This window comes from Phaethon aethereus, assembly GCF_964289735.1.
Source record: "Phaethon aethereus genome assembly, chromosome: 19".
NCBI classification, from domain to species: Eukaryota; Metazoa; Chordata; class Aves; order Phaethontiformes; family Phaethontidae; genus Phaethon; species Phaethon aethereus.
This window is the reverse complement of record NC_138595.1, coordinates 10640021-10652252: the sequence shown is the minus strand read 5'-3', so window position 1 is coordinate 10652252 and position 12232 is coordinate 10640021. Positions and strand designations below refer to the sequence as shown.

Genomic DNA, 12232 nt, shown 5'->3' with positions numbered 1-12232 from the left:
TAAAGAGTACCCCACGTATTCCAAAGTGGGAAGACTCAATTAAAAATAAATACATACAGAAAGATATGGAAAACAAGTTGACTGAGCTCCAAGCTGAGGAAAAGAGAAAGTGCTGCCATCTTGTCTCCAAGCAAAATCTCAACAAAATGAATTCTACTACTGGCAAGATTTTGATGAGATTAAACTGACTATAGCACCCTATATATAAACGAGGAGCAGCTCTCCAATTTCTCTTTTAGGCCCCTGGAGCTACCTCTGCCCATAAAGGAAAAAACAAGTTGTCATTCGAAAAAATACTATATAGGGAAGAAAGGCAAAGAGAAATGGGTTTATGAAATTCAAACGGGGAGATGTATTAGGGCACTGTCAAACGCTTGCAATGGAGCATTCGAGCAATCATTAATCTAGCAGAGGTCAAGTTCACTGCTAATTATGTTCTGTCACTGAGGGGTGTGTGCGTGCGTGTACACGTGTGAGAGATGAGGACAAAGAAAGGAGTTGATGGAAATCAGTCTCACTGCATTGCATCTGACATGAACATAGGATCTTCCTCTTCCTACTGTCTGATGCTATTTCAAGCCTCATTATGAGAAAAGTCTCCTGTTTAACATGGTCTTTTCATTGAATTATCTTCTTTTCATTTTTGACCACCTCTCTCACAAATGCTGCAAATTACCTGCCTGGATCTCATTAGTCTGGAAAGGAGTCATCCCTTGTAAACACACTTTGCATCAATCTGCGTTATCCAAGGACTGTAGGTACATTTACAATATGCAGAGTTGAAAGATATCTGACAGGAGAGGGAATGAAGCCACTGACATGTCAGTTTGCAACTGGATATTCATTATACTATCTCCCTCATTCTGCATCTGTCACTAAGCTATCACTTAGGCTCTGCATTAAAGCTCATGAAGCCAACATTTCTGTTTCAACAGCTTACTTACAACTAGGGATTTGAAAATTGATCATCCACCTAGAGTATATGCACTTCATTCATTATACATATTTCAATGCAGTAGCCATGCCTAATCTTACAATGCTGTCAGGCTACATCAGTAGAGATCCATTATACTTCATGTCCAAAATTTGCTTTCTGACCTCAGGGTTAATCTGTCTGTAATAGTTTGTATTTTTGTTCTACTGTCTGTTGAGTACACAACTTTTTGCATATTTTTTTTCTGAGAAAATAGTTGTAAAAACAGAAAAGGATCTTCAGAGAAAACTTACTATTTTGTCTGTAGTTTTTTTCTGGACGGTAATTAGTAGATATCATTAGACAACTCACGCCTTCAAAAGATATTATTTAAAATAACGCTATTAAGCTCTTGATGCCTCTTTGTGCATATGGGGACAGTTCATAGGCGGGCTCACCCATTGTGGAAGTGAAAGTATCACTACCCCTTTTAATGCCCTATCATTTAAAACCATGGGGTGTTTATCTTTGGGAGAGAGAGAAATGCAGAATGGTATTTACTTCTCTTAACTGAGAGAGTCTGGGAAAGGCCACCACACACTCGGGCAAAATGAGAGCTCTCTCATGCATGTTTTTCACATCTCAGCTGAACTGGCAACACCAGACCACAGAGAGACATGCTTGTATTGCAATGAATTATCAAGGCATAAAGGAACTTACTTATTAAGCAAAATATAAATTACGTGTAACATTTTTAAATACACATTTTCACATATATTTACATAACGTTCCTTTTGACCAACCTGTGAATCCTTATCTTCTCTCTCAGGTACACTAGGGAAGTTACATTTGCTCTCCACTTCCTTTTAATTCACCATAGAGCCAAGACAAAGGGTAAGTATTGTAAAAACATCAGAGAAAAACTGTATTTGATCGGTGGAAGTGGAACCAGGACTCTCCTCTCACTGCCAGGTCTGGCACTGCAATGCTATGAGCTGATGGGAAGCTCAAATAAGCCTCAGAGCTATCCATTCAGTACATTGCAAGAGAGTGACAAGGCTAAATTAAACCTATGTTTGTAAGGAGCTGTGAAATTTTTTGCTGGAAGGTGCTGTGTAATTGTCAAGTTCATTGCAGTGACTTCTCAGCTACCATAGAGCTCAGAGCAAACTAGGATGGCAACGGCGACAGCCTGACAGTCAGCTGCCATCCACTGCTACCTGTAGGGAGCATTCACTTACTATCTCCTCTGGTTTCACTCTCCTCTTCCAAAGATACCTTACAGCCCTAAGACTGACCTCACCTAACAGCTATGAAGGGCAGGCTCTGAAGTGTCTAGCTGAATGTACCCAAAAAGGTTGGCTCTGGGGTAGGATTGGACCTCTAAAAGAATGTGACAAAGGGATGAGCAAAGAGAGTGCTATAGATTTCACACCTTCACAGTAAAACAAAAAAAAAATCAGGCAGCTGTTCCAGTGATATGCACAATTCAGTGAAAATTGCCAGCTATATGCCTTCAGGCTTAAATTTGCACAACGTAATGTATCCTTTACAAAGGTTTTTCTTTTAATGTCCGCTCAATTCAGTTTTATTGGATTGGCCTATAGAGGACACCATCTGGTATCTGTCATCCAAATCTACACGGACATGCTATCGATAAAATCCCCATTTCCAAAATGAGGGTTAGTTAAAAGTAGGGCCAGATTGCTGGCTGATACAAATTGGTCTGACTGCTGTAGCTATCCATGCTTTTACCAGCAAAGCATCTGACCTACAAAATCCCCAATTTAGATACCCTTTTGGGACAGGGCTGTCTTTATATTCTGTGTTGTAAGGCATGTAGCACAGAGGACCCAGAGCCATGAATAAAACACTCAAGGATTGTGATGGTACACATAATAAATAATAATCTCATTGCAGCAATAGAAAGATTTCTGTAGTCATTCACATGTCAGAATAACTCATGCGTGTCATTCAGTGAATGGCCAGCATTCTTCAATGGAGAGAAACATTCTCCACAGAGTTGCCATCTTAGGACCTTCCACAGCAGTTTAGGTAGAGCAATAAAGGCAGAGCTTATGCTATTGTTGGCCATGTTATATCAATTCATTATATACAAATTAGTTGAGTCTCTCTAGATACTGTAATACTTTTCATAAAGACAGGACTTAGCCCAAAGAAATACATTCTTTTCCTTCCCCACTTGGGGTAAAAAGAGGCCATCTCACTTCTCAACTATGCAGAGCATTTTAACTTCATTAAATGGCCTTCAACTATTTCAAAATGAACAAGTGTTTTCACACAGACCAAACTTTTAAGAAGTTTACTGAACTGAGGCAGGAGACATAAGTTACCTCTTCCTCTCCCAACCCCCACAAAGGGAAGGGAATTTTAGCAACAAATCATCCCAGAAACCAAATGCTGTTATGATTTACACCCCTCAGAAAACTACACCAGGAGTTAATCAGAGCAGTATTTGGCTGCAGGAGTTTTACTTACGTCACTGAGTCTTTCCCGAGAGCTACTTCGATGGAAACCTTTCGATTCCCCACTGGCGCTTTCACTGTCACTGTCTCGGCAACTGTTTTGACCTGGCTTGAGCTGCAGGAAAGAGGAAAAACAAAGAGAGCAAGAGTTTAGTCTGGTTCAGGTAAGTCCCCTTGTCCACTGCTCCTCTTTAACTCAACCCCACATCTACACAAAGCAGCGTTTACATGGAGCTTGCAGTGTGGCACCAGCATGGCGCAGCCTTGGTGCCAAGGTGAGACCATGAATGCAGAGAGCAAAGCAAGCTCACGTGCACAACAGCTCACATGTGGGCTGAGATCCTGCAGGTAGAAGGAGGCAACGTTCGCATCCCACAGAAATCACAGTCCGAGACCTTCATTTTGGGAACTTTTAGACTTCTCATGTTATTTACGCCATAGATGCTGTTTTTAAAGTTACCGTCACATCAAAGCACGTGAAGAAGCAACCCCTCCCTCATTACAGCATGAGAGTATTGGGGATCTAGGATCAATGGAAATCTCCCCAGGACAAGGAGCAGCCAGCATTCTGCGGAGGCCTTTTGCTGGACTAGCCCCTAACAACATTGCCTGGTACTATAAAAAATTCTTGACTAACCTCAATGTTCATAAAACAACATGATCTACTTAATAGGTATCAGATTGTTTTTGCCTTTCAAACCAATTTTAAGGAAATGTACTGGCATTATAATAAATTAAAAAAAAAATTACAAACTATACTTTCAATATAGTTAAGAACACATCTGCTTTCTCTTACGCTGTGGACTGTGCAAGTCAACATGTTACAATGGCAGCGTACTGAAATCAACGTTTACCACATACATACGTACATTATTTACCATATACACACATTACACACATGTCCACAAGTACATATACACATATACTGCAAGAGGAAGCTATGAACTACATCTACTGCAATGCTGAAAACGTATGTATTTGTTTTAACATATCTTTCCTTATATTTTGCTTGCATGTATCAAAATTTTGTTTTGGCCTCGTTGATGCTTCATTTGAACTGACTTTCTGGGAAGACTGGTTACTTCTGAAGTTAATACTGGCAAAAAGTCAATTTAAGAGATTTAGTTTTAAAATCACATACATAAATACTGGCAGCAGAGGTAAGTGCAGAGGAAATACTTGGCAAGGTACCAAATGAAGTATTTTATGAGACACCTACTGTACTTACCAGTATTCATATAAAAATACCAAACAACTCCTCCCAACTTATTCTAATTATCAATACATTCATAGCAATTTCTATTCAGACTGTACAGAAATAGATAATCACATTCATCTCCACTTCATCACTAGAGACCGAAAGTTCCTTCTCCATGAAGTCTCTCCACCAACTTTTTTTCCCCTTTCTCCTATCTCGCCTCATTTTTTTTCCAGTTCTCCCAGACAGATGCTACACAAGCACACGCAAAAATTCACACACATTCTCTTTTATAGGCACACGCACACAAGGCATAAATTTCTGCTTTACTTCCCAGATATACATTCACACCCACACACACTGCATTTCCCTCCCAGGTTCACTGAAGGGGTGCACGAAACATCCTCACCCTAATGGTTATCATCAGTTTCTCCCAACCACGACAAGAGCAAATGGCATCTGCATGTTTGGTATGTCTGTGCTGCTTTACCTTCATCCCTTATTCCCTTCATTAGAAAAAGGCAGTTTTGGGTGCTCTCAGTCAAAAGAACGACAAGAGAAAGTACATCAAACTACAGGCTCAGACACACAATTGAGTTGCAATGCATGAGCACAACTGCAAAAACTGGCACAGGTGTACTCTCAGCTCAAAGAAAATGTAACATAAGAACTAGAGCTATTTGTCAAACACTTAAAACTTAATAAATAAACTAAATATTCCACAGCTCAGCCAGAAAATCTCAAGGAAAAAGATTTTTATTTCAACTGGAATGGTTTATCAGTCAGATTTAATAGATCTAGGTAGCATTTTTTGGAGGCGGAGGGAGGATAACTAATTCAAGAAGTCTTACCCTTTATATGTAACTCACAGATCTTATCTAGGACCACTGTGTACTGTAATTTTATGGTCCCAAGTTTAAAATTTAACCACCCAAAGGAAAATGTATCAAGTTTCCCTGACTCAGTCTTTTGTCAACATCCACTCAATGTTGGAAAAATTCTTATTGTAACCGGGGCTTGAAGAACTTTTTCCAGTCTCAAATTTTATTTTTAGAACCGCAATTTATTTTGTACACAATTTTCACACATTACTTATTTGCTAACTAATCATAACGGCTCATTTTACACTACTTCTACATTGCGAATTCCAGCCATTTACAGAGAAGAGAAGAAAAACCCAGCAGGTGTCATTTTTCTACACACAATTTACAAGGAGTAAGAGACTATGACCAAGATATCTGAGCCTGAAACTCTATAGGAACAAAGTGAACTGCATAGACTAGACAGCAAACTCAGAAGTAAGTCCAAGTTAAGATTTATAAGCTTTTCATATTTTCCTTTCTTTTTTTCCAAGTTGAGTTTCTCCATGTGCCAAACTGTTGAGGGTTTACATTTTATTCCAAAACCCATCAATCTGTGTTAAATTAAAAAAATAAAGCATGGAAATGTGCCCATTGTCTTCTTTTAAGAACCTAAAGTTACACACAAACGCACATGAGAACACTTAATGTGGATACGCAATGGTTCATTTCCATCTACTCGCACAGATTCAACCACTTAAAATTAAAATGACGTTGAAATAACATAGTGCTGCTAAAAAAGGGTCTGCAAATAAAAGACTGGCTCTTTAGTTACACTGCGTGCATTCGGTGCATTACTCTGGGGCACATGGGAACCCTAAAATCAGCTTCGCCTTGAAAATGCAATTGTCCTCCTTGGAAAAGACTTAAAGCGCAACGCTGACAACTCTCATTCCTGTATCATTCCTGTCAGGGCACCCCATGCAAACAGCAAAGCCAGCACGAAACTCCCATGATGTCCACTCAAGCATCTCACTGAGTCGTCTCCGGCATCAACACAGACGTTACCCTTCTAATTTGCACTGAGCAGGGAACAAAGAAGGGTTTGCAAAAAGCACATTTGACTCCACATTTTCATCGTATAGTAGGAGTGAATTTATCCATATAGGGATCAATCTGTAGGGTGTCATAAGGAGCAAATACAGACATTTTATAGACTGAAAGCACAAACCCCTAAAAACGCAGAGTGTCACCGACTTGCAACGATCTTGCACAGCCTCAAGGACTCCCCGAGTGTGAGAGACGGGGAATAGGCCAAAAAAGTGATAATCAGTGACCCAAGTCCGCTTGCCCAGTCTGAATGGCACAGGACGGGGACCCTGGTGCACACCCACGTCTCCAGAACTTTTCTAGGAGCTTTTGGTCATTCTTAGCATCATCACATCATATACCTGGAAATCTTTTATCGCGCTACAGAACCTACTATTTCGTAATGTAAAGTAATGCCTTTAAATCTACCGGAGGATACTGAAAGTCTGTCAGAACTGGATAACCAGGTAACTACACGTCTTCTACACCCGCACTCACCTGGGCCTGCATTCTTCCCTTCGGTACCGACGCGGGCTGTATGAAGCCCGCCTGCCTTCGCCGTGCCTGCCCCGGTGTGGGCGGCGGGGCTGCGGGAGCCCCTGTGAGGAGAGGAACCGGTTCCTGCCAGTTCCCTCCGGTTCCCGCCGGCTCTGCAGCAGCCCCCGCCACCGCCGAGCCCGTCAGCGCGGCTGGCGGCACCTCTCCGAAAGCGCATTCGAGGAAGGGCAGCGATGCCAGAGCCCTGAGGAGCGAGGGGGCGAAGGGAGAGCGCCGGGCGGGGCAGGGGGGAGGAGGTGCCCCGAGAGCCGGAGCAGAGACTCCCCTGCAGCCCGAGGCAGAGCCCAGGGGAGCGGGTGGGTGTTCCCTGAGGGGACCGTGGCCCTTGGGGAGCTCACGCTGGAGCAGATTTTTCCTCGAGGAGTTGTCACCCGTGGGAGGGACCCATGCTGGAGCAGGGGAAAGGAGCGGCGGAGAGGAGCAGTGACAGAACACAACCCCCGTCCGTCCCCCTGCACCACTTGGGGGGACACAGAGGAGTAAAGGAGCGAAGCCGAGGTGGGGAGGGGGGAAGGTGTTGCTTCAATTTTTGTTTTGTTTCTCACTATCCAAATCTATTTTAATTGGCAATAGATTATTTTTCGCCAAGTCGAGGCTCTTTTGCCCATGACAGCAACTGATGATCTTCCTGTCTTTATTTCGACTGACAAGCTTTTCCATCTTTTTTTTTTTCCCCTCCTCCCACTGTGGCAGCGGAGGAGTGTAAGAGAGCGGCCGGGTGGGAGTTTGGCCCTTAGTCAAGGCAAACTCGCCACACCATGCTTTGGTGAAAAGCGCTCAGCCGCTCATAAAACAGCCAGAAAACTTCAGGCATACCACTCTGTGCGGCCCTGCAGACTAACGCAAAATGGATGCAGAGCTGGAACTGCCACGAGGGACAGAGAGTGAGAGGGTGACAGAGACGGCACCGGGAGGGGAGATGGAGAGGCCTAAAATACGCCACACTAAGAGTGACCATTTGATGAAGGAAAAAAGAGAGGAAGACTAGCTCAAGCCTAAAGGTCACAAAGAAACTGTCCAAAACCAGCAAAGATTATGAATAAACCAAAATAGATGCAAAAATATCAATATGAATGGCTGTAATAGTAAGCACTAACAGCAACTTTTCTTTCAGCGCATGGAGAGCTTTTCAAGTGACTTGAAATCTAATGGAACTATTTTTGCACCAGGGAAATATTCAGCCCTATTTTGTGACAGTAAAAGTGCAAACTGAATATTCAGCTGTGTCCAGGGAAAATAGCTCTCGGCTATGCTTCCTCCTGTCATTCAAAGTTGAAGAGTAAAGTAGACCTAAATAAACAGGCTTAGGAGTAGGAGAGATCTACAGGAATAGTGCTAGTCAGACATGTCTGTAAAATGAAAGGATGGCGGGCATAAACCATAAACCACTCCTAAGGATAACCTGTAACATCTTGGCCCTCTGTTGCCTTTTGTCTCAGAAAGGAAAAGGATGAAGGATGGAGACAGTCGATCATGTTAAGAGGCATAAGGGAGGATGAAAGGGCAGCTGAGCCCCAGACTACAGGGAGCATCATCCTCTAGGGACCACAGTTTGCTTTGCTGGATCCCTAAACCACTTTAGATAACTCCAGAGTAGCAGTGCCTGGTTAGCACAAAGCAAAAAGCAAAATAAATAAACCTACTGAGAATGTAGCAAAAGCCTTTTTCACAGAGCTTATATATCACGTCAAAAACACCCTAATGCAGCTCTTCTAAGCTCTTTTTTTTTTTTTAAATATATTTTAATTTAAAACCCCATACCATTTGGCAGCAGTAAATCTATGGTATAGTTTCGAGGCGCCTGAGTTTCCACACCATATGGAATTAAAGGATTACTTCACCACATTATACTTTAAAGTTACAAACACTAACACTTCTCCCTATTATAGCACAGCCAGCAAGCTAAGCTTCTACCAGAGCCCTAGAGGACGGGGACACCTCCTCCCCAAGGGATGGCATAACCCTACTGTGGGGAGGAGGATTTTAGGCTTTCGGTTCTGCCTGACAATTCTTTATTTATACAGCTTTTGCAAGGGCAAGACAGTCCAAAACTCTTCTGATCCAGTGCCTATCTGGGTGAATATATTTTTTAGCTCAGATGGTGAACAGCAGACTTGTATGCACTCCATTAGCAATGCTTCCCGACTCCAGAATGCCTGGACAGGTACAGCCCAGTCCCAAACCCATGACAGTAGTTTGCCCTGACCAAGGCGACAGCCCTAGACCGTACAAAGACATTTCTACTTGCTCCTTCATATACACAGAGTTTGCCTGCACTTGCTCTCCGGGCTTTTCCCAGCAGCCCAGATGCAAGCCAGGCTCTGGAGATCTGAATTTTTGTCGCTACTAGCAGTCACATACTTTTCCCACATGCTGCACACATGAATCTAGGCAGAAGCACCAGCAAATCAGGCAGTTGCTGACGACTGCAGGCTGCTCGGGATGGCCCAGGGCCAGGAAGCAACGGCCAGTCCAGCCTGTGAGAAAAAAGAAAGTCTGGCTGAACCTGGTGAGATCCCAGTTAGCAGGCTGGACCACCTCAGCAGCATTTATCATGAATCCATCACTGTTTCTTCAGGGCTCAGCAAACAGAGGAGTTTGGCCTGCAGCACACAAGCAGGAGGGAGCGTGCCGGGGGCGGGAGAGCCTGCACCCACTCCCATCCCGCATGGTCACAGGGAGGGAGGGAGATGGGCTCCTTGGCACTGTGTCGGGCTGCGTCCTCACAGCTCCCGGCAGCGATGCATGAGCCATGGGCCTGGGGAGGGAGGCAGAGCGGCGGGCACCACCCTGTGCTGGGGGGGTGATGGGGAAGGCATGGACCACTGAAGCCTCTTCAGCATCTGAAGATGATGCATGGTTCAGCATTGGGAGCATCTCCAGCACCCAGCTGTGGAGCTGACCACACAGACTCCCTGTCTGGTTTTACCTTTTTTTTTGTTTGTTTCTTTTTCTGACATGAATGTCACCACATGCTCTGAAGAGACTGGCTTTGATGTGCTCTTAGGGTCAAAGAGCAAAATGCAGTTCCCACTAACCCCCACCCACTCACCAGGATGGAAAAATCATCAATGAACTAAAATGTGTATTGTAGCATCATTCTGGACTTAAATGAGACATATTTTTCCCTTAAAATCTGTTAACTTTGATTTCAAAATATGACAATTCAGGTTGAAGCATAATTGACTCTAAACAACAGAACAACTGAGTATAGAAATCAGAAGTATAACATCAGTGGATTAAAGGGTGGTGAGTTACACATTGTTCAGTTAAAGGGTGCTGCTTTTGGAGTTCTATCTAGAATAAATAAGAAAACATCTTCACTCTCCTGGTCAGCTCAGCTTTCACACACACACATCACAACAGCACTGCACCACAGCCTTGCAGGTGCTACTCAGACCCACAGGCACAGCCGCAACATCCACTTTGTAAGTACTGCACAAACACGACCTAGGGAGCCAGTCCCTGCCCTACCCAGGCAAACACACAGACAAAGTGTCTTCCATCAGTCAGAAAAGAGCAACAGCAGATTTCATGTAGGACTGAATATTTGATTGCAGAGAAAACATGTTTTATCAATGATTGAGAACAAATCTGTCTGTTTGAAAACAAATAAAAGGAGAACTGCATCGCAAGAAAAAAACGATGATGTAAATCAAGGCTTGTTACTTGTGATTTAAATCATGATTAACAGCTGTCATTTAAATACTTCCATTTAAATCTATCTTGCCACTGACGTAAGTTAGACAAATACTACTTACACAGCACTTACATGTCACCCAAAGCTTTCAAGGTGGTTCAACACAGCAGCCATGAATCTGGAGCAAGACCTCTACATTGCATTTCTAACAAGGCCATGCTCACCACCACGACATCCGCCTGACTAGCTAAACAGATGAGCAGCGCAAGGAAAGCAAATCAGAGGTGAGATAATGAGGAGGAAGAATATTTACAATGAACAAGTTTAGGCAGTAAATACGAAAAAAGAATTCACACTGTGTGTGGACTCTGAACAGTACTAATAGAAAGACATTTTTCACACCAGGGAAGAAAAATCTTGTTACCTAAGAGATGCAATAAAACATTAGGAGAGGCGCTCTGTGTATGTCTTGATATTTAATCTTACAACAACCAACGCACATGCTCCAAGAAACAGTCAGCTGCTGACATCAGGGCCTACATGCCATCATCCTGGGACCCGACATCCCTACCGGAATATGAAGCTTTATTTTGCATACCTGTATGGTAAAAGTGAGGTAGACGAAAGATTTTATTTTTTGTTTCCTTCCTGCCTCTACTGAGAAGAAAAAGGAATATTCCTGTTCCAAAATTCTTTTTAAGAAAAACAAGAATGAACACACGTAAAGATTTTTCCAATTTCCTGCTGGCGAAAAAAAGCCAAATCTAATAGAACTTGAACAAATAACTATAAACAATTTCCTAATTAGCTCTATGATACAGAACAAGGGTGCCTTTAACTTACTTATTCTAAAGCACTGATGGTCATTTCCTGCTGCCTTTGAGCTGATCCAGAGTCTGCTGCTGCACTTGCTCAATACACTGGAGTAGAGGAACTCATCCTCTAGTGCCTTAAACGGGAGAGAACCTACTGAAAGAGCAGAGCTACACCCCTCTTCTCCTGGGGGGAATTTGGCTATTTAGCATTGTTATTCCAGAAACACCAAGTGATCGTGTTCTGCTCACAGTAGCAACAGCAGAAGCAACATAGGCTAAGAATAAATAGCATCCTTGCCAAAGCGGGGGCGGGGGATGAAGAGAACGGGCATTTATTTCCAGATCCCCTTCTCCTTCATTATATGCTTGGGCAACCTTAGATATATAGCTCACAGAAGGTACTCTGAAGTAGCTCTGTAGCTCTGTTTTATCTAAGTTACACAGAGAATGCAGCCCATCATTTTTTCTGTGCTGTTTATACAGAAATCAAAGATAAATTTGGCATAAACTCATCACACCCCAGAATCATACATACATTATACAACATATAAAGTGTAACAGACTTGCTCTGCTCCCCAGCTCCTGTTAAGAGCGGTACGAAACAGCAAGCTGTTGGCAATTGCAACAAATGAAGCGTATTTCACCACACTTTAAAAGCCGAATTGCAAAAAAATATAGGCTTCTTCTGACCCTTTGCATTTTGATCGTCGCACAGTGAGAAATACGGCCTTTA

At 42.9% G+C, this 12232-nt stretch overlaps 1 protein-coding gene across 2 annotated transcripts in view; it reads right to left on the bottom strand.

Moving 5' to 3' along the window:
• Window positions 1–12232, bottom strand: part of AUTS2 (activator of transcription and developmental regulator AUTS2) — a 795462-nt gene that overhangs the window by 435465 nt on the left and 347765 nt on the right. For both annotated transcript variants that reach the window (XM_082008612.1, XM_082008613.1), the window contains exon 3: window positions 3413–3514. In XM_082008612.1, the coding sequence (XP_081864738.1) occupies window positions 3413–3514 (102 nt within the window). The remainder of the gene's footprint in view (window positions 1–3412; window positions 3515–12232) is intronic.